This window comes from Plodia interpunctella, chromosome 16, assembly GCF_027563975.2.
Source record: "Plodia interpunctella isolate USDA-ARS_2022_Savannah chromosome 16, ilPloInte3.2, whole genome shotgun sequence".
Classification (NCBI taxonomy): Eukaryota; Metazoa; Arthropoda; class Insecta; order Lepidoptera; family Pyralidae; genus Plodia; species Plodia interpunctella.
Window position 1 is genome coordinate 6,435,234 of NC_071309.1, and position 23,755 is coordinate 6,458,988.

Here is a 23,755-nt window from a genome sequence, read left to right on the forward strand (position 1 = left end):
AATTCTCAACATCGAATCGATTCGAAGTGAGACATTACGCCAGTGTGACGCAACGACAACCACACTGCAATGGTTCGCTGCGTCACACTTCGAATCGATTCGATGGTGAGAAGTGAAATGCAAACCCGCACTAACCCCTCAGTATATAAATCCTATTCCGGATTATAGCCAAGCAAATAATGAAGGGGCCATACATAAATTTAGTCACACATTTATTATAAAATCACATATCTTGTAAGCAGATGTACAAAATTAGTACTGCAAACCAAAAACTCATATAAATTAACGTGGGTCAACAATATGAAAATAAATCTATAATGAGAATAAAAAATAAATATATATATATATATATATTTCTCTGTCTGCATATGTGACAAAAAATTAAATGAAACAATTTATGGATGGTCCCAAATAAAATATAATAATAACATAAACAATAGTTAATACTTTCGTTGCAATTTCATTGGTATAATGTCGATACTTATAAAAAATCGTTAATTTTAAAATGCATGAAAATTATCACAATACATTTCATTTAGAATTTATCTTACAATAATATAACAATTTTATTAGTGCCTTGAATTAGTATGAGATGTCGGAATCGCATCGATAACACTTGTTTAAAAGGAAAAGGGCAACAATTTTGACGACCGTAAGAAATGTGGACAGCAATTTAGCGCACTCACTAAAATAAAAATAAAAATTGCGTTAACACATCACAAGAACAGACAATAAATAAAATAGACAGATTCTTATTTCTTGTTTATATTCTGCAGTTAATACATAATGCAACAATCTATCCATCTAAGAACAAGTTTCGTCAGAAAATATATGACGCACGCATCGATAGAGTAACATATACTAAACCTGAGAAGTTTGTAGTTTGTTTTTTATTTCCTTCAATCTCTACCGGTCGTTTAATTTTTTTTTAGTATTCCAAAATTCCCTGGCGAGCTATTACAATATTTTTGCATAACAGAAAATTTGGAATTGTGTAAAAAACAAAGTTAGTCAGCAAAATATATATATTATTAAATATCAATCTACAGCCGACAATTTAGCGACTTCTAGTGGACAAAAATAAAAATATTTCGTCCCATTATTGCATCGGTCTAAACACAGAAATCGGAAATAAATATAACACCATGGTGTTGTTCCGATTTCTATGGGTTTAAAGCAGCCCCTAGACGGTCAATAACATTGTACAAATATGAATGATCTGGCGAGATGGAAAAAAGTCCGCGCGGAATTTATTCTCGAAATTCTATTCCGCACTCGTAGCGTACTTCCTCGCGATTTTTTACCACATGAGTGAACAACTGAACACTCTAGTAAGATTCAATGTGTGAAATAAACCGTGTGATAAATATGGCAGTGCGGACAGGACCTTACTGCCACAGCACAACTTTGACAAGTCAATTAAAAATTATGACGTCACAGAGTGATCTATATCAACCTAAACTCAAAATTGAAGAAAATTAAACTTTTAAATTTAGTCAAGTATTCTTATGATTCATTCAAATTGCGCAAAATTATTTACTCTCTAGGGGCCGTTGAATGAAATTTTTTTCTACTATAATTGGTTATCTTTGGTATTGTGCACTTGCCCGTTCGCCATAGTCCGGGGCGGGGGCACGGCCACCAGCGCCTGGTAGATGGCCCAGATTGCCAGCGGCCGCATGTAGGCTATGGAGCGGTGGTTTCCGTCCACGTTTAACGCTTCAGGCGTTTCGAAAGCCAAGCCCATTTGAGACATAGTTTTGTACAAACCGCCCGCAGTCACGAAGGCTTCTTCGCGCATCCCTGTAACAGAATAAAAACTCTTTTAGGAATTTAATTTGATTGATTAGTTTAAATTGTTTGTGAAAGTTCGAAAGTTTTCGCGTTACAAACATACAAACAAAAATGTATTTTTGCCCTAAGTTGATCTGTACACTTCGTTCGCTTCACCCGCTCGGTCAATAAACGTTCATGGTTTACCATAATATCTATACGTTTACTGCAACTATATGATGGTGGTAAAACCTGTTACTCTCATATACACTCTCAATAACATACTCGATAAAAATGAAAGAATAACATACCTTCATAGATCATGACAGCTGCAAGCCCAAAAGTGGTCCCGGTCCAAGATTCCTCACTCTGTATGGCCGTAGTATCTATATGCCCCTTGTCACCATTGGCAATGTATCCGTTGACTGCCCCCATTCGACCCTCGTTGAATTTTAGCACATTGTTGTCGTATATCGTCGCCAGGGCCTTCTTTACATTCGTCGCGGGAAATATCGACTCGTGTAGACCGCTTGCACGCAGGTACCTGCAATTTTCATTTTAATTACACTTCAATGAGTTAATTAGTTCATATTTGCATTCACGTGTGTTTTCATGAGAAACGTATATTTTTTAATGTTCATAGACTCGTCATTCAAACATTTAATGACAAAGTCAAAATGCATATTGCTATATATTGCGTTTCCGCCTCGCATATACCTTAAATCCCCGCGGACGCCGCACGAAACGACTAATGGATAAATAGCCTTGACAGGTAACAACGGCATTTCAAAAGAAAATTAACGTCAGGCAGGTAAATTAGCAGAATCTACTAAATTTAAGGGTTTATTTTTTTATGCAGTATATGCCACACAGACTGGGCCCACGGAGGCCACAACAAAAACATGTTCAGATGAGAGACACAGACAAGTACAATGAAAGTTTTTGTTATTATAAAATGTTATGTTTTGAAATAAAGAACCTGTACCAATGTCCAGCAAGCTGGTCCGCCATGATGGTATTTTTTGATCGCTCCCGGACATCGAACCGGTAATACGATCCGTTCCACAGCTTCTCCTCGTACGCCCGCTGGGCTTGATCCAGCATGTTGCCGAACTCCACAGCGTCTGCTTCGTGGCCGAGGATCTGAGCCATGTTCTTCACTGCGCATATTGATGCCACCCAAAGACCGCCACAGTATGCGCTGGAAGAAATTATCAAAAATATTAAATTTATAATTTTAAATTGTTTATGAATCCATGCTTGCTAGCGCCCAATCATAATCATTTAAGGCTCTATCTAGCCGCACACTAGCGCCACCATAGCACTTTTATAATTTCCCTTTATGTAGGGAAAATATAAAATATCTTAACAATATATGCTAGTATACATATGTTGTTATATCCAGTTATCTTGAGATTTCCTAAAAACTGGTACTTTGCAACCGTAAACATAGTTTAAATTACATATATGATTTGTAATAGTAAAATAAAATATATATAAGTTAGTTTTCTTTTTAATTATTAAACACGCAGGCGCCATCCCCACCATGTACGGAAAAGGGCTTGAAAAGGGAGATGTCGCCATTGCCTCGCTGAGTTCGTTAAGGGCATTCGAGCAGTCGAGACCTATAATTGTAAGTGGATATTATTGTCTTCTTATGTGTTAGTAGCTGCGCCCTGGGACTTCGCTCTCGTGGGAATTTCAGGATAAAAAGTACTCAATTCCAGGTCATTTTCTGCCCGTGTTCCAAATTTCATAACAATATGTCCAGTAGATATAGCATGAATAGGTAACAAACAATTACTTTCGTATTTATAATATTAGTTGGCATTATTTGTTTGTTTTATTATTATTATTTATATTTGTAAAATTTGAATGTTAGCAAACTAGTTATTTTCTGTAATAAACATATTTTCTAAGTTAACAGATTTAAATATCCTTGCATTTTATTTACTAGCGATTAATAATTACATAATTAAATGAGTTATAATTGTTATTCGTATCTTATTCCACAAAGCATAGTATTATAAGTACAAAGCATAGTTTTATATTGACTATATATTTGACGACCTCGGTGGCGCTGTGGTAAAGTGCTTGCCTCTGAACCGAGAGGTCCCGGGTTCGAACCCCGGTCTGGTCATGATGGAAAATGATCTTTTTCTGATTGGGTCTTGGATGTTTATCTATGTACGTATTTGTTATAAAATATAGTATGATTGAGTTAGTATCCCATAACACAAGTCTCGAACTTACTTTAGGGGCCAGCTCAATCTGTGTGATTTTGTTATATTTATATATTACACGGCGTAGTAAGTTGATATAACGCTAGTGTGCGGCTAGGTACGGCTTTCGGCGTTTTTTCTCCGCAGTGGTGATTTCTAAATGCTAGTTGGTTGATTTGAGATTTTTATTTTAATCTAAATTATTGACTTTGACCTTTACTGGCACATTATCACCTTTATCTCCATCAATCCAAAACTGACTTGGTTTTTAACTTAATTATCCTAGATCAAGGCTATATGTCCCTTACTTGCCTCTTACAACATGAGAGTATATAGTTTCCTCAACTATATTATTACCTTACCTAGGTCCCAGCATGACCCAAGCATCGTAGGTCTGGTCGGGGAAGCCCCCGTTCTCGATAAGCCCGTCCCCGTCGCGGTCCCACTGTCGCGCGCGGCGCAGCAGCGTGACGCAGGCGCCGTACAGGTCGGCCAGGTAGCGATCTGCGTCCCAGGCAGCGCCCCCCGCGCCCGCGCCTCCGCCCGCGTGCGCCTCCGAGCGCTCACCCGCGCCCTCTGTCTCTCCTGACGTGTTCCTACAATCCGACACGTCTCTATACAAACTTTACTGCGTAGAAATCTAAAAGCGAAATGAAACTAGCTATCTCTCTTCATCTCCGCGTGTTCCCGGTCATCGTAAAAAAAATGACCTTAACACGTTTCGACAATTCGGCTATAATTTTACAATATTGTTGTATAAGCTGTCTATGCTATCCGTCCTTTAGTCGCCTCATACGATATTTTCGGAAGAATATAGAATGGTCCTAGAATTCTAGAGCGGAACACGTCACAAAATTTTAAAATATAATGTATGAGGGTACAGTACTACCACGTTTATAAGTAACTTCGGCATTCATCGACGGCGCAGAATAGTACAACCGACCGCCGACTCTGGCCGAATGAAAACATTAGTGAAATAACGAACTTATTGCTACAACATAAGATTTTAAATAAAATAAAAAAACAGGAGTCGTGCTATCTTGCTCATAATAATTGTACAATATTACACTTGAGGGGAACTCCAGACATAGCGCGTACGCCAATAGCGATTGGCGCAGATGCAATAAATTGATTTCTGCGCAGGTACATCGGTTTAACTTATAAAAGTGGTACTATAACTATGTTTCTTCAGGTGGAATCGGGCAACTCCATTTTGAAACAGATTTTCAACCAATCGGTTGATCTGTTCTGGGGTCTTACCATAATCTCTTAACGCGATCCATTTTACGACCAAACTGAACTGCATCGCAAATTCGTACCATCGACTTAATTTTTAGTATGAATGCGATTTATTTTAGGTGCCTAAATTGAACTGAGATGCATTGGAATCGTTCTGTAAAAGTTGATGATAGGCCTGCTGATCGGAGCTGAAATTTTGTTAACACGTTTGGTTTGAAAAAAAAATGACATGAAATTATTTAATAGCACAACAGCCACACAAGGCATGCAGGTTACCTGATTGTAAACCAACACCCATGACAACTGTAACCCAATATTATTAGTTATTAATGATTGGTTAATGGTTAAACCAGGTGTGACACTAAAAATAAAATGAAAAGTTAAAAATACTTACAAGAAATATTAAGTAGACAAGATATTGTAACTCATGCACATTAAAAAATAAATTACACAACTCACACACTTTCGATTATAATTAAAAACAATGCGAAAATGAATAACTTATAAATATTAAGTACCTCACATCCATGCAACACTATGAGCAAACACAGGCTGGAGATTAATATTAAATTGGACTTCGATAAGAGATAATCGGCTAATTTAGCTTTTCAGCTTTTTATTTATTTACCAATCAAAGGTACACAGAGAACCGTTAACAACGCATAAACCTATCCAACCGTAGGATAGAAGTTTATATACAGTCTACCTAATCAACTAAGTCTTATTTACAAAACTTAAAACGACGACGGCTAGACAGTATTGAATAAATAATACATTCCATTCAAAAAAACAAAATTACAAAACCTCAAACTGAAATATCAAAGTATTACAGTTACATTTAATTTTCATTTCGACGCCGTCGGTAAAACAGCCTCTAAACATGTAAAGTAGCAGATTACCTCTTACCGAAGGCCGAAGTACTGTAAAAAATACCTGTACAGCAGATCCAGTATATCGCCAACGGCGTACGTAGTTTCGACGTGGACGACGGGCGAACCGTCGGTCAGAGCGGAGGCCGGGCGCGAGGGCAGCTGGTCCCCGGCGTCGCGCACGTCGTCGATAAAGGCGATGGATCGGTACCTTTTGTTGCCGAACGGCGCCGAGTGCCCGCGGAGCAAACGGTAGTCGCGCAACACTTGCAGTATGAACTTTAGATTCAAATCTCGCCATTCGCTTACGTCGTGGATGTTGTAAGCGTTTATGTTTGAGAATGGGACGCCCTCTGAAAAATTGAAGTATATAAGTAGAAATACGTTATATTATATATTGGTATAAGTATGTGGCACGTGCCTTTCAAAGTATATTTAAATAATGAGATGAAGATTCCCGCCCAAAGTTTTTCGCCTCATTATTTAAATTTAATATGTATTGTTGCTTAGTGTAGCTACGCTCTGAGCGAGGGCTAAGTTCTCATAAAAATTTAAGGATAATAAGACGTTAATATTAGTCCACGCTTCATTCCCGAAACCCGTCCAGTAGTTTATGCATGAAATGCATGAAAAAGCATATTAAATTTATATTTAAACATTAGAAAAAATCATACATTCAAACATTCTCATACACTCACTTATATAAAAAGGAAAGGACATAAAACCAATGAAATTCTACAAACTTAAAAAGAAATAAAGAGAAACGAACATTTACTTGACTAATAAGATTACTTTACCTGGGTCTCCCAAATCGTGAGGAATTGAATCTTTGATCTTAAACTTGACAGTTTTTCCGTTGTATAAGGACGGTCTAGATTTCTCACTTTCCTGAGTTATTGTATCTCTAAACATGTATTGTAGAACAGCCTTAAAAATAATACATGCATTACACAAAAAATCCAAAGTTAAATATATGTCAATGCTAAATCAAATTTTCACCACACTTGCTCGAAGAAAAACAGAAAACTAAACGAGTTTAAATATGTTCATACAAATCCCGGCGCGTCTCATACAAAGCGGCAGATTGGTCGTTGGACACAATGAGGGACAAAATATATTGGCTCTCTGTCCCATTTCTTCTCGTGTATTTTTATTAATACGCATTTCTTTAAAAAGTGTATGAGAGCAACTAGGAATACATGACACTGGGAGAGAAAATAAAACAAACTCACTTGTAAATTTGGCCATAACTGGGCCAGAGCAAACGAAGCATAGAAATGAACATCGTATGTGTTATACATTCTATACTCGTGTCCCTCCAGGTATCCAAACAGGCCGAAATCATGCCTGAAAAATGTAAACTATATGAAGTAATTATTTAACTACTGTATTAGAGGATTTTCTCTCGTGGGATATAAAGTGATCTTTTATTTTGAGTTCGACTTTATCCATGTATCAAATTACGTAGAAATAGTAGGAAAACGGACCCTGGACTCCGACTCCGCTCTATGTCTGCGAATGCAACTGGGAAAACCTTCTAGAGAGGCAGGTCAAATTTAATCGAATTGTATCCAGTAGTTTTTACTTAAAAAATAACATACACACAAACTTACATATACATAGTAAAATAATATTATATATAGAAGGTATTATATAAATAAGTAATAATAATAAAATTATTTATTCCTTTACTATCTTTTACCATATTATATCATTATATGACAGTAACCCATAATTCTTAAAACCTAATGTAAGTAAAAAGGCAATACAAAACAGAACACAAAAACATTGTTATTACCTGGGATCACTCTCTGGATACTCATCGTGTCCGTCAAACCATATAGTCCCACCGTCCGCAATAAAATAAAGCTCATTCATTAAGGCACTTTTTAACCAATCTGGTATATTGCTGTAATATGTTAAAGTTTGAGTTTTGGTAATATATATACACTATCACATAAGGCTGTCACAAATTGGTGGTTAGGTTTTAAGATTATCACAGCGCACAATAGTTCGTTGCAAATTAGTAAATATGATATGTAATACTAGCGATCTATCCCGTCATCGCGTAAGAACTTAACAATAATATATTTTTTTCTGTAGGTACATAAGTTATTTTTAAAGATTTACCTATTAGTAAATATAGGATCTTGCCATTCGGCGAGTTGCTTCTCCCAGTTTTTATAGTTCCTAAGTGCGTACGCAGCTATGCTGGCGCCGGCGATTCCATCGCTACCAAAATATTTTGTATAATACCTGCAAATAAAATTTCTTTTCACTCGCATTGAATTTACCAATTTTTCGGTCTCTGGGCTCAGACGGTCAAATAACCAGGAGAGAGAATTTACCCATTTCCCAATATTTATGTTACCCAATATTTTGACGATGCAGCGAGAAAGTTAAGGATAAAATCTAGTTTTTTTTAGACTTTAGATGCATCAAATAATAAGACAAGAAAAATAACGAACAGGCATAAAATGGTACGGGAAAAGTCAAATTTTATACTATATAATATTTCTTTAAAAGCTGCAAACTGATATGAAGATTACCAATAAAGAAAAAATGTTATCACCTTTTATGTACTTTTTTATGTTTCTTATATTTAATCACAGGCATGTCCCACGAAAGGCAAAACTCGGTCGTCCCGATTCCTCCTGGATCCAACGATATCACACTCGATAGACCCATTGAATCACCTGGAATTATATTTAATGTATAATATGTTACGGCTAAACCCGTGCGGTGCGGAAGTGCGGCTACATCTAAGTTTAGCCGGCTAGATTTAATCTTGGGATAAAGCCTAAGATTTGCCTTTATCCTAAGATTATCATTTCGTTTAGAATTATGTGCAGCCGGTCTTCGTTGGCTACACTTATAGGTGTATCGTTTTTTCTCCAGCTAGATCTAGGTTTTGGTCATGGTCTTAAGAAGAGAAGAACTCATTATTACTGATGTAATTTTTATTTTTAGTTTTTAGTTTCATGATAGGACCTACTACGTAAAAAAAATTGAATAAAGAACACAGAAAAATAATGCACTGCTAGGTTTAGATTTTGAACAACAGATTTATCGTTATCAGAATGTGGATAACTTGGACAAAGTGCATAAACTAAATTGACTCTAATCACACATAACTCAACCAAGTCAACTCTATCAGGCCATTTAATATATACCATTTAATACATATATAATATGTTTGAGAAATAGCTAGTTAAATAAATATTTCCATGAGAGTTTTCGGCTATGGAGACTAAAACAAATAATATGACACCATTAAAATTTAATTCAACTAAAAAAATATATTTCTTAAAAGTTATTCAAAATATGTTGTCCTTATCTCACTTTATGATCTTGACAGACAGCATTGACAGAATGACACAAACATATTTTTACTGTTATATTAGCACTAAATTAGCTGTTTGACCTCAGGTCTATTTCTATTCCAAATTTCATCAAAGTTATGGGGCTAAGTGGTAAAGGGTCTCGTATGAATGAGGCGTTGGGCACTAGGGTCAAGGACTGCAACTTTTGGAAGATAAAATTATATAATAATGCAGTATCACATGTTTCATATTTTGTGACAACCCTGCATTGAATGTACTGTGATATGAGTATGGACATGAAATACAGACTTACATTTGTGTATTTTTTTGTGCTTTTCTTTCGTCTCAGCTTCACTTCTGCCTTTTTCATTCATAACAGGAGGAGGCGGCGTGAGACTAGGATCTGGTTCCAGTTTTCCCTTTGTTTGCAAACAATCCCATAAATACGAGGATGTCTTTGACGAATTCCACAAACAGTACCCTTCATGTATAGTTTCACGTTGATCCTTCCTTTTGGCTATGGTGAATGTACAGGGTGTGTCAGCGATTTTTTGCTCAAGTGTCACCCCACATGTGTGATCTTCAGAATACCTTTCTAGTTCCAATTTAGCTACAACAATAAAAAATAATGTTGAATGCTTTGCTTGCATATTCTTTAATAACTACATAATGATTCAAACAATTTTAATATTATTTTAATTCACATAATAACAACATCAATGTTTTACACATTTCTTCCAACTCTATCTTATTAGGTAGCCTCTCTGGCTTATCCTTGTTTTAATTCTCTGGGTGTACAAGGCTTTCTTATTCCTTAATCACCTCGTACGACATCCACGGGAGAATTTACGTTGACAAGACTAATTTACAAATTTAACTGCTAATAACTTTTTATTAACAATTAAATATATTTATATATTTTTAATTGTATTTATATACCTATTGACTTTTTCTTGTTTGGCCCCGTAAGTACTTCCGTCCATGTGAAAGTAATTGATACATCTCTGTGTTCATTGCAGACGTTTTGTGCCGAAAATACGAATACTGCACAGGGTAAACTGCTATCCTGGAAGAGGCAGTTAGTAATCAATTACAAAACAAAATAAAGGCTAATAAAAAACATGTAGATTGTGATGCTAACAAAGTTGACAAACTAAAATTTGCGCCCGCAATTTGTATGAAATGAACTACGAATGTAAGTTTGTAACATTTTTTCTGTGATTTAACTATAAATTACCAATTTCTGGATTTTTTAACAGATATTTTTCTTTTATTTCTTTTTGCCAAATTTTATTTTTTTTTGTTCAACAGGAAATACACGTGGACAATGAAGTGATAAGGATTTCGTGTTTTTAGATATGGAACTGTAAATTCTCACATTATTTTATCTTTTTGTACACATAGCCAATTCCACGTGTTCAAATAATCAAATTAGTACATCAGTTAAATAGGGTCATTATCATCGATAATACAGTGTTATCAGTACTTCAAACCAAATCTATTTTTGGACATTATCAATTTGACAATTTGAATCATCAGTATTTTCTCTCACTGTCAAATATCTATTTTTTGGATTCTGGTTCTTATAAAAATGTAAGTTAAGCTTAATATAAGAAAAGAAATTATAAGCTTACAGCACAATAAGTGATGTAACTCATTGAATTTTAAAAAGGTATGTTCAACAGCAAAATCTTTATATTTAACTTATAAAATAAAAAATTCTAATGACAAAATCAAAACAGCTTGGTCAATCATTAATAAAGAAACCGGCAAGTTTAACCCACGCGACAACAATATTTCTTTAAAAATTGGTGATAAAACCATTAATTCAAATGACGAAGTGGCCAACGAATTCAATAATTTCTTTGCCAAAATTTCTAAAAATATTACGGGCTCCCTTTCGTCTTGTCCCAGTGCTGCAGATGATTTATTAAAAAGAAATGCCTCAGATCCTAAATCTACCTTCCGATTTAGACATATTTCTCCTGAAGAATTATTATCTGCTTACAAAGCACTCAACATGAAAAATACAGAGGATCTGTGGGGTATATCTGTCTCAGTGCTTAGCACTATTATTGATCTGATTGCTCCCCACTTAACTATTATATTCAATAATTGCATCTCAGATGGAGTTTTCCCTGACCTCATGAAAATCAGCAAAATTATATCTCTTTTCAAACAGGGCGCTAAAAACGATCCCACTAATTACAGACCCATTTCTATTCTACCTGCATTAAGTAAAATTTTTGAAAAGCTAATTTTAACTCAATTAGTTTCTTATTTTAACATAAACAAAATATTACACAATAGTCAATTCGGTTTCACTAAAGGTCGTTCCACTACTGATGCAGCAGCCACTCTAGTTGGAATTATCAATGATGCTTGGGAAGCCGGACAGGATGTTATAGGTGTATTTTGTGACCTTTCAAAAGCTTTTGACTGTGTCGACCACAACATACTGAAAAATAAGCTTAAATTCTATGGTGTCACTGGAGCGGCCCTTGATGTACTATCTTCTTACTTAGACAATAGAACTCAGAAAGTAGAAATTAATAGAGCAGCCTCTAACAGCGCTCCTGTGCACATGGGCGTGCCTCAAGGCTCCATTATTGGTCCTTTTCTATTTCTAGTTTATATAAATGATCTTCCTTGTCTTGCCCAACAATTGTGTGATGTAATTTTATTTGCCGATGACACGTCACTACTGTTTAAAGTTGATAGAAAAAGTAGAAATTATAACAATGTAAGCAACATTATGTCACTTGTGCTTGAATGGTTTACAACTAATAACCTGACTTTAAACACAGACAAGACCAAGTGTATTAAGTTCTCTCTTTCAAACGCACCCCAACTTGATATTCCTTTAGTAGTTAATGGTAAAGTATTAGAATGGGTACACAGTGCCAAGTTCTTGGGCATTACTGTGGATAGTAAGTTTAAGTGGGATAAACATATTGAAATCACGGCCAAAAAACTTAGTTCGGCAGCTTTTGCAGTGAGAAGGATCAGACAGTGTACAAACATCGAAACAGCTAGGCTCGTGTATTACAGCTACTTTCATAGCATAATGTCCTACGGATTATTGTTATGGGGTAATGCAGCTGACATAGGAAAAATTTTTGTTTTACAGAAACGAGCAATTCGTTTTATTTATGGGCTTAAGCCACGGGATTCCTTGCGAGAATTATTCAAATCGATAAATATTATGACTGTTGCATCTCAGTACATCTTCGACGTACTTATTTTTGTTAAATCTAACTTACACCTGTATAAAACATTGAGCGATGTTAACAGTGTAGTCACTCGTAATAGGCATAAACTTTGTATGAACAGATTCCGACTTAAAAAGGTTAGGCGGTCTTTCGTGGGTCAAAGTGTTAAATTGTTCAATAAACTCCCTGTAGAGGCTATTAACTTGCCAATGCCAAAATTTAAATCATATATTAACAATGCTTTAATGGCTAATGCTTATTACACGATTAGCGACTATTTAAATGATAAAAAACCTTGGACCCTTCCTAAAACTTCCACCTCTCACACTTGATTTTAATTTTTTTTTTTATTATTATTTATATATTTTCTTGACATGTTTATTACATATATTTTGACATTTATTGTAAAACATATACGTGATTTGTGATCTCCAAGTGTCTGAAAGTAACATAGGTATCTATTATGTTAGATTATGGAGATCGAGTATGTCATGCACATTCAAATGGTCAAACCGGTAGCGGCATCGTGGATCGGGTCGGGAGGTTCCCTCTATTTTGGTTGAGCTTCGCGATGGCTGACTCACGCGTCAACTCGTGAACGGGTGCTGCCGGGGGAACAGGTCAGCTCGATCTTTTATTAAAAGTTTTTTTTTTTTGTTTGGTTAATTATACATATATATATAAGTATATATATATTTTCCTTTCATCAGCACTTGATCACAATCATAATATGTTTCAGTATACCTTTTGACCATGTACTTTATTATGTACTTAATGTTATATTACTGATAAAAAATTATACATAAATTTATATATAAAAAATGGTAAGCCCTTCTGGCATAATAGGGACCAACACTGTTTGAATGAGTTTCTTTCGGCATTTCTTCTCAGCAGTGGTCGTTCCGAAATGCTAGTAGTTTGTAGCTTTGGTAAACATCATTTAATTTAGATTATGACGTGAAAAAGTGCCTGTGAAGGCCTAATTTCTGAATAAATGATTTGATTTTGATTTTGATTTTGAACAAACCATTGCAGTTGCACTACGAGTTAGCAACAGACAAACCTTATAATAAATAGCAATCAATTTTATTTGATAAAGTATAAAACATGTAATCTATCTCATTAATAATTTGTGTCGATAAATTAGTTAATGCATTGAGTGTCTTACATATTTAGTAATAAATAATATAAACAGAAATTAGTAAGATAAAATACCTACATTTAGTAAAACCATAAATAGATTTGGATCTGGTCAATGGGAGATAAAGTAAATTACTAAATATATTGAATTAAATATTGCTACAAATAATGTAGGGACATATGGGAAAAATTGTATTTTTATGTACATCCATGCTTCCAAATGCAAATTTGACAGACAAAATCATCAAAATTGTTTGATGAAATTTGGTTTGCATATTTAAAAAACATAGACCTGATCCAGACTTGTTTTATTTTTCAAATCAACCCTCAAAAGGCAGCAATGGGGTATGAAAGTTTTATGTTAAATACACAGGAAAGGTATGGAGCTATATAAATAAGTGAGTACCTTATAATTATGTGGTATCACAGGTGAAATTTGCCGACAAACCAGCTTAATTCCATAGTTAGACAGGTCATATGTGGTCCACGCCCTTGGATAAAGTGCTGTGTATTCACAGTCGGCAGGGTTCAGATTCCATTCCCAAGATGCAGGAGCCTTTTTTGGTTTGCTGAAACAAACATTTTATGATGTAATTATAAAACATAATAATTAAACAAAGCAAATTTTGGGTAAATAAAAGCATAAAAGGAACTGGGTTGGTGTGTAGACATTATAATTATGGAGCTATGGACAATAGGGATCGGAAAAAAATGTGGCCGAAATTTAGTGTATGTAACCAACCATCGACCAAGGTATTGGGTGGCAATGGTTCAATATCTAGGGTAACTCTTTTTATAACTTGAGAGCATGGTAAGGTTATTTTTTATTTAATTGCCTGTTTATTACTACTATGCCTATAATAAATTATAAAAAGAAAATAAATTCTACTTACTCATATGTGGACAAAACAGACTGGAAAATACTTTCCTTTGCAGCATTTCTGATGTTGACAATAAACTGGCACTCTGGTATGGTGACATACTCATATATGCCAGGAAATAGTTGAAACCGACAAAATTCTCCTTTAAACCCCCTGCCAATTGTACCTCCTCCAATACCTCCTATTGGACAGCCTGTATATTATAAAAAAAATGTTTTGTTAAGAGATTGAATTTATATTTTATGCTGCAATAGTCAACATGTCAATGTGATTGTGAAGACCTAGTTTTAGGAGGTAGCAGTTGGCTTGTACATAGACAGACAAAGTGAATCATACTGTAATTACTGTATTGGAGAAATACATTTATTATTAATTATTAATATAAAATGAAGGCTCACCATACATCCTTTGAGCTGAAACCATGTGAACCATGTCCATGATTGGTTTCTTTTTGTGCAATCTCCTGCCCATGTAATATTTAAGGTACCTAAAAATGTATAATAAGCTAATACTCACTTGCACTTGATGTAAATCATTTTAATGTAAGTAATATAGACTTTCAAATACAAAAAATAAATTAAGTTTTGACTACTCAATTTTGAATAAATAAAGGAAAGAAAATCAATCTAAACTATTCCTAACCTACCTAACACAGATTATTATACATACTCAAAGTATCATAAATTAAGATTTATTTCTTTGACCAATAGAATAGGATGTCAGGTTTATAAATTATTTTTACCTTGTTGTGAGCGGGACCATCTCCACAACCTGGTTTGCTCGGATCTTAATGTTCTGCTTGGTTTGTAATGGATATTCATGGTTCAGAGGTAACTTCAACCCAAGATCTGGCGGTCTATCCAAGGCGGGCCCTTGATCGCCAACCGTTTCAATCTCCATCCTGAATGCAAATAATCCCGATAGTACCGAGCCGGCAACCAAAATATCAACCACAATAGGCTATTGTACTGTTCATTATCACTACCATATCATATCATTTATCGACACGTTAATAAGCCGAAAATCAAAAGATAAAAGCTTAGACCTTCAAACAATAAATTCACACCACAACGCGTTTTTGATTCATTATACTCATTCATGAATAGATAGGTGTATTAAATTATATCTCCATAAAAACAAAATTTAATCCAGAAAACCTATCTAACCAAGATCCTGTAGCCAAATTAACAAGCGAATAGTGCAAATGACATTGACAAATACATATATGTCAATGTCATTTATTTAATCTCATCAGCCAGAGTTTTCCGGTGAAATAATCTATTCGAAAAAGAGAAAACGGAAAAACATGACGGGAAAAACATATATACAAAGAAAACTGGTTAGAGCATTAACTAACGGGCTAACTTAATCTGTGTGATCTGTCCCTAAATATTTATTTATTTATACCCAAAGCTTGGCACCGTTAATCAAATACTTAATTAAGTTCGTTAATCGCTAATCCGTTACTAAAAAAGTTAACTTCGTTATACGTTAAAGCGTTTAATTCGAAAGATTTAACGCAAGTTAACATTAATCGTCAATCCGATAACACATGATAAAAATTGCATTTTTTATCATGTCGTCATGATAATGATATACTCATAAGAACTGTTGGTTTGCGCTCTGGAAGTTAACAGGTTTATAACAAAAACACAAGGTGACACACATCTGGCATAAGGCATAATATGAATATTGCCCTTCATAAACATAAATTTTTTGAAGTTCTCGTCTGAAAGCGAGGCTCGTTTCGGCGTTAAAATATATTTTCCCGCGGAAAAAGACGTTCAACTGCAGCGCTTGAGAGTGTGGCGACATCTACCATGCCACATGCACAACGGCGCAGATGTAAAAAGCCGACCAAACGCAACTAATAACAAGCCACACAAGTGATCCAGGACACTACGGACAGATGGCACGACGGTCGACTCACTATGGACAGCTAACAAGCCTAGACCGCGCAGACAGTGCGTTTTCGATTGGAAGCATAAATACAACCTCCGACATGACACCGTCGGAGCCGTGCGGTTCCCCAGGCGCAACACCTAGCCTGGCGGGAAGATGTTCCCTTTGTGGCGGTCGAGCATAATCACCTAGCTCCCGCTACAAGAGTAGGTAATAGCACTATTATATTTAACAAACAGATTTATAAAAATCTGTTCTCTAAGGAATGCTGTATCGTTAAAAGCGTCGATTGATCTCCTTCATTCTCACACGCACGGCAAGAACTAGTTTCATTTCACTCACACACATTGAATTGCGTCGCGTCGCGCCGCCACCGCACTTGTCGGTCGACCCAAACCAGCTGTCCGAAGGTGTTTTTCTCGGCGGCGGCGGTGGTGCGGCCGGCAAGGGACTTGGTAAATAGTAGGTACTGGATTAACGATTATTGGACTTAAGGTAATTTAACGGAAGTTAAGGAGTCCGGTAACATTTTTAAAAATTAATCTAATAGTTAATCCGTTAGTCGAAATGTTAACTTCGTTAATTAACAATTAACGGATTAAGGAGTTAATGCCCAACTGTGTTTATACCTCACCTCAAACATGAGAGGCCTCCTCATATTTATACAAATACGTAGTTCACCTAATACCCTGAAAAACCCTGAGAACATAACTTAGCTTTCTTTTAGGTAGTCATGGAAAATAGACGAAACAAACAAGTAGATGTAAAACCATGGAATTAGTAGGTACTCGAAGTAGGTACTTATTAAATCCAAAGGTAAAACAAAACTCAACGGAAATACTACGAAAGAAAGAATGACATTGGCAACTGATAATGTCAGAACGTTTAAATAGTCTTTATAAATAGAAAGAAGAGGTTAGATTATTCATTCATAAGTACCTAGTACCTACTTAAATTATAATTAGGTAGGTAAGGTACATTTCTTTTTCCAGTCGAGTATAATTTTTCTAAGTGTTTTCAATCAAAGCCAATCAGACTTGGTGAAAAAATGTTTAAATCGGTGCTTCTATCAGAACTAAAACATTGTCAACGTTTTTTACTTAGAGGTAAAGATATTGTTTATATTCGGAATTTCATAATATTTACGCCTTATATATACGCAGAAAATTCATTAGGTGTCCTATATATCAATTCTCAAGCGCGTACCATTTATTGTTTTTTCTGAGATTTTAGTTTCTAAGATGATAGTACCTACCTAAATTTCCTAGCTCACATAGTCAGATATAATAAGAATGTTGTAAATAAGTACTATTTTTTTATTTAGCTTGTGAACCACCACCACTCCTGAGCATAGACCTCCAAATAGTATTTATAATTTAAAAAAAATATGTTACAGGATTGAGTGCTAAACCATCATGGGACATCATAACAGGAGTATGTGTTGAGCGGGTACCGGTGGTCACTCCTCCTTTTAATGATATTCAGAAGAAATACAAAGAAATGCTATACACAATTGAAGTGGAGAAGAGTTTCAAATCTGACCATGAATTGAGGCATGAAAACGATAAGTATGTGTAGATGATATTGTGTTTTCATGATTCTATTTTAGCTATATATTATTATTATTATATTTTTAAATATTAATTTGAGTGCATTTGACCACAATTGCAATAAATAATATTATATCTTTTGGAATGTTACATAATCAGAAGACATTTTAACTAATTGTTGAATAAGTCTTTCTTAGATTAAAAAAGACACCCAAATTTTTTATGACACAGTCAATCAAGAACCATTGTGATATAGTGGTCACCATGTTCTTGTGCTATTTGGAGGTCCTAGGTTTGATTCCCAAATATATGTACTTTAAATGTTTTTCTTTCTGAAAGTAATTTTAACAATTTACATTTTTTGGCCTTTGACTTCCAGCTGCTTTGTATTAAGATACTTTCTCAGGCTGCGCTACATTCAACAGCATGTTATTGTATTATACTCTCAAAGCATACCACTTTTTTATATATTTTTAGAAAACAAGCTGAGCTTTTGAAGAATGAGATGCTGGATGTGGATTTGGACACTGTCAGCAAAATCACAGCCCAGGATTTTGAGGATGCAGCAACTGAAGAACTAGCCAAGTTTAAATTTGCTGATATTGAAACTGGTATACTATAATAGTTATATTTTTATATTATAATTTGATTCCATTATGTATCAATTTTACACTCTTATTATTATTACTACTATTATTACTAGCTGCGCCCTGGGGCTTCGCTCCTGTGGGAAATTCTGGATAAAAGTACCCTATGTGTTATTCCAGGTTATTTTCTACCTGTGTACCAAATTTCATAACAATCGGTCCAGTAGATAATGTGTGAAGAGGTAACAAGCAAACTTACTTTCACATTTATAATATTAGTTGGGATTGGGATGGGATTTAGTTGTTATATAAAAATATTTATTTATTCATTTCTGTACATAAAGTATTGAGACAAAAATTGATGGTAAATAAGGAAGTAAGTACAAGGGTGCTGTTTAAATCAAATGAAATTTCTTCCAGCATGTCAATGAGAGATTGAAAATACAGACCTACAAAAAAAACTTCCTGACCCTACAAATGCACTACAAATAACTTATTTAGCTCCAAATAAATTATTTGTTGTGCTTTTGTAGGGTCTCAATATTTTAATTATCAAGAAAACAGTGTTAACAAGTTCTTTAAGTATATGTTTATACATATCTAAATGTAAGGCCTACTTTAAATTTCAATGTGCATATTAAAAGAAGAGTAAACTGTGTACTTGTGTATTGTGTGTGTGTGATTTGTCCACATGTTATTATTTAATTAAAAATTTATTGCCTTTTTTATTGTAAATAACCATAAAATTACCTTATTATGCAGAAGCTGATAAGAAGAACGACAAATCGTCCACAGAGCGTAGTCTTCAGAGGCACTTGGTGCTGGTTACTGAACACAAACTGGGCAAAGACAAGTTGAAACTGTTGCCGCAAAGTCTATGGAAAGAAGGCGAGACATTACGACAGGTATTAATGTAACTTTACTGAAATTTATTTATAACCTTGCATATAATGTCGGCTCCACCCTATCGTAGACCAGTTCGCCAAAATTGGCGGATTCGGCATACATTGCTGGTTAATGTTCATGCATTCACTTAGGCATCTGTCCGAATTCGGCAATAGCGTGTAGCCGGAATTCGCCGCGCAACGCCAGTAACCACCTAATACCTTCCTAATAACAGTTGGTTATTAACAGTTTATTAAAAATAAGTAATAAAGGAAACTTGAGTCGCCAAAAGACAATATACCATAATTTTATGTGTAATTTCGTTAGGTTCTAATGTGAAAGAAATATTTGCTAAACAAAAAATTTTTGTTTACCCAGAATATTGTCATTTTGTTTGATTTTTTTTTGTTTTCGCGATTCTAATCATTAAAAAATAATTTTCACTTACATTTTTATGATAAATTGATATTTCCTCTACCGAATCAATGGATAATGTAGGGACTGCCTCAAGCCGGTTTTAGTATACCTATAACAGTTGTAAACTCTTAAATTTATATTGCATTGTTTCTAATGGAAAACGAAACACATAAAATGTTCTATGTGGCGTAAGTTTATGTGACCATCCAAGTTAAAATGGCTCTTATTTACACAGGGTCCTACGTATGTTATTGTTTTTTAACGTTTTTACATATAATTGTTGTTATATAACGTAGTTAAATGTTATGACCTGGTAGGAACTGTAAACTGTGCGAGATATAATTTATTTGAAACTAACGGCCCGCCCCGGTTTCGCTCAGATAAAAATTATAAACCTAAACCTTTCTCGGGAATCACACTATCTATTGGTGAAAACCGCATGAAAATCCGTGCAGTAGTTTTTGAGTTTATCGCGAGCAGACTGACAGACGGCAGAGAACTTTTTTTTATAATATGTATGGATACATTTTTGGGTACTCTTCCGTATAATAAGAAAAGGTATACCTTTCAAAGTTTTTTTTCTTTATTCTCATTTGCAAACCCATTTGATTTTTGCGCTTTATCGCCTCATATAGGGTAACACGATATGCAGTTTACAGGCTAAAGAATGCGTCATATCAGCAATTTATTATTTTTTAGATATATCAACAATACTGGGCTTGTATATCCCGCAAAATATATAACCGAGCTATTTTTTTTTTCAGACTGCAGAAAGAACGGTTTTGGAACACTGTGGACCCGAGTTAAAAGTTCAGTTCCTCTCTAATGCTCCATGTGGATTTTACAAGTACAAATATCCTTCAAATATAAACGGAAAAGTCGGAGCGAAGGTAAAATATTATATCTACAATCGACCGCTTGTCAACTTATCCTGAACGGATCTTTTTGCCGCGGTAATAGAATCGAGTTTACAATGAATTTTGGTAGGTTGATGTGCTGTTGACTGTACTACTTTCTCGCATTTACTCTTTAGCATTAGTTTGGAAAATATCGTGAAGAAACTTGCACATCTGACTATTTAGTTCACTGATGTATGCGTCTACTGCCACTAGATGGCGGTATTTGTAAAAGTAAGTCATGTCCGATTCATTCTAACGACTTGAACAAAATCTCACACCAGTGTTAGCAATAACACTTTTGATAAGAAAGTAGTGCTAGTTTTACATTGTCGGTTTTTTATTTCTTGGCTGGAATTACCTATTAGGTTCCACTAATATTTTTCTTCTTTTAGGTATTCTTCTATTACGCGAACTACAAGAGTGGGAAAACCTCAAACAAAGCTGTTTGGCTGACGCGAAATGAGATGGCTGAGATATTACCCGAAAGATATAAAAAGTCAGTTACAGAATTCCTAATTGAGGAAACGTATTAAGTAGTGTATATTAGATTAGAAATAAAGTTAGTTTGTTTTAATATTTATATTTTTTTTATTTGTAGATAGATAGGACTAGTAATAGTGCAGTTGCAGATATACAGCCTGTCCATAAAGAGTAGAAAATAAATGCTCCTCTGTGTCCTCTTGGCTGGCAACACTGGGAGTTTATCAATCAATCTTGACCATTCTATTTGGTATTCCTATGTCAAAAACTTTCTAGGCAGACTGTACTTTAGAAAAATTAAGAAAGTTAAATAGGTGTTTTTTGACGTGCGAACGCAAACAGAAGTCTTTCTAAAACCTTGACACCAAACTCTTATAGATGGGTTAGCGCCGGATTTTTTATTAGAAATAAACTGGAATTATGCTGCGTGTAAGCACCTAAGCACATTCTATTGCAAGTCAAATATTGCAAACATTACGTGAGCAGGTATCTTAACGATCGCCGACCGGCCAGCAGTGTATTTCAAGTAAGTATCTATGGGCTTTCTTGAACAAACCATACATAATAAGGTAAAACTTTGCAAGTTCATTAAAACGAGGAAGGAAAGTAATTGAGTGTAGTAATGTTCTCTAAGCTAGATACCGCCATCTATCTTCCTATATGGAAAATAATCGTATAAATTATAATAATATTAGTATAAATCTTTCATGATGGAAAATGATCTTTTTCTGATTGGCCCGGGTCTTGGATGTTTATCTATATATGTATATGTTATAAAATATATAGTATCATGATCATGACACAAGTCTCGAACTTACTTTGAGGCTAGCTCAATCTGTGTGATTTGTCCTAATATATTTATTTATTTATTATATGGTTCTCCACGAGATAGGCTTATGTTGAGCAGAGGATTTTAAAGGACTGATTTTTATGAAATTTGGTACACGGGTACTATATAACCTGGAATAAGACAGAGTACTTTTTATCCCGAAAATCCCACTGGAGCGACGCCACGCGAGGCGCAGCTAGTTTTACATAAACGAAAGTTTTTATTGCGCAGTTCTCTTACTGGGAATCCTTGTTTAGCGGGAATCGCCAGCACTTCAAAGTAATACATCGAAATAGAATTTTACTCAAACAATGAGCGTGATTTACGGATAAACAAATTCGATTCCCGAACATTCCAAATTCTCACACGATACTTAACGTTATTGCGTAGATTTTAAGGTTTAAATCGCTTTATACTCTTTAATTGTTTAAATTAATGGTGGTTTTAATATATTTCGGGAATTTGGTCTGTTGCTTATTCGAGTAAGGTGCAAATTGGAATGAAATTGCTTCGTAAAGATGGATCGTGTTAGCTGCACTCCCCAAGGTTCCGGATTGCTTTTTCGGTTAGTTTACAAACACAATCGCGTGCTGTTTTTCGTTGTTTCGATGTAACGTTAAATAATATTCCAAGAGAAGTAAATACATGTTTTGTTTCGTATTAGTCAGTGCCAGTACCTACACGTGGTCGCTTTTGATTTGTTTTGATTGTATGTTTTGTAATCTTACAAAGTCGAGGTTGGGAGATGGCGTTCGAACGTGACCGGGGTGCAGGATAGGTAAATTTACCCATTGACCTATAAACACGTACTGAGCAGATCAGATATTTATTGTTATTACAGGAATTGCACGTACTGGAACAATTTTAGTGGGTATATAGTATTGTAATATGATGCGTCACTTGTCTTCACAAGCATCGTTGATATTATTATTTAGATCGACATCGAGCAACGAGATCTTTACATTACTTTTTTAAATGCGTCCTACTATTTAATTCTACTAATATTATAAATGCAAAAGTTTGTGAGGATGTATGTGTGTATGTTTCACGCAAAATCTACTGTACGGATTGTTATGAAATTTCGTACACGGATTGAATACTTATAACCTGAAATAACACATAGAGTACTTTTTATCCCGAAATTCCCACAGGGCGCAGCTAGATATAGTACTTACATATTACTCTGAACCGAGTATGGGATTCGATGTCGGTATTTATTTGTTTTAGGTATTTATTTATTTTTCTTCCTATTTAGGAATAAGTAATGTGAAAAAGGTTGTATATTTTCAAGACTAAACTACTATTATGTAGGTTTACTTGTTAAGTAATAGTACACAGAGATTGGACGAAATGCAGATCCTGGATGAAATAATGAGTCACGTACGTACACTCACAATAAACAGGTCTGGGAAAACGCACCTAGATCAATATTTATGGTTTGTTTTAGTAGAGCAGCAGGTAATAACATTCTACCAACTACCAGTACTCACATTTAGATAGGTCTGGCTATCTATCGGTCACGTACACCACACAAAGGTCAACTTTAG

The 23,755-nt window shown here is 34.9% G+C and overlaps 1 protein-coding gene across 4 annotated transcripts; it reads right to left on the reverse strand.

Annotated features, from left to right (window-relative positions):
• Nucleotides 1–658: 658 nt before the first annotated feature.
• On the reverse strand, nucleotides 659–20,182 carry LOC128676837 (uncharacterized protein). 4 transcript variants are annotated; one of them, XM_053757223.2, is made up of 18 exons: nucleotides 20,032–20,182; nucleotides 19,449–19,573; nucleotides 15,402–15,560; nucleotides 15,058–15,146; nucleotides 14,672–14,852; nucleotides 14,185–14,347; nucleotides 10,366–10,492; nucleotides 9,740–10,036; nucleotides 8,676–8,799; nucleotides 8,234–8,359; nucleotides 7,902–8,012; nucleotides 7,336–7,450; nucleotides 6,901–7,030; nucleotides 6,168–6,456; nucleotides 4,358–4,591; nucleotides 2,759–2,974; nucleotides 2,085–2,317; nucleotides 659–1,803 (listed from the first exon to the last, which is right to left on the reverse strand). In XM_053757223.2, exons 3-18 carry the CDS (start codon nucleotides 15,557–15,559, stop codon nucleotides 1,574–1,576), a joined length of 2,823 nt encoding a protein of 940 aa, XP_053613198.1. In that variant the 5' UTR covers nucleotide 15,560; nucleotides 19,449–19,573; nucleotides 20,032–20,182; the 3' UTR covers nucleotides 659–1,573. The 4 variants fall into 4 exon arrangements, with proteins under 4 accessions (XP_053613198.1, XP_053613200.1, XP_053613197.1 ...); XM_053757225.2 differs by lacking the exon at nucleotides 20,032–20,182 and adding an exon at nucleotides 19,958–19,987 and having other exon boundaries at nucleotides 6,315–6,456; XM_053757222.2 differs by lacking the exon at nucleotides 20,032–20,182 and adding an exon at nucleotides 19,958–19,987.
• Between the last annotated feature and the right edge of the window lie 3,573 nt (nucleotides 20,183–23,755).

Excerpts from the sequence above, each read along its gene's own strand:
- LOC128676837 (XM_053757222.2), bottom strand. Across the intron at positions 8,800-9,739 it reads GCACAAAAAAATACACAAAT|GTGATTCAATGGGTCTATCG; the intron begins GTAAGTCTGTAT and ends ATATAATTCCAG. Across the intron at positions 2,318-2,758 it reads GACCAGCTTGCTGGACATTG|GTACCTGCGTGCAAGCGGTC; the intron begins GTACAGGTTCTT and ends TGAAAATTGCAG.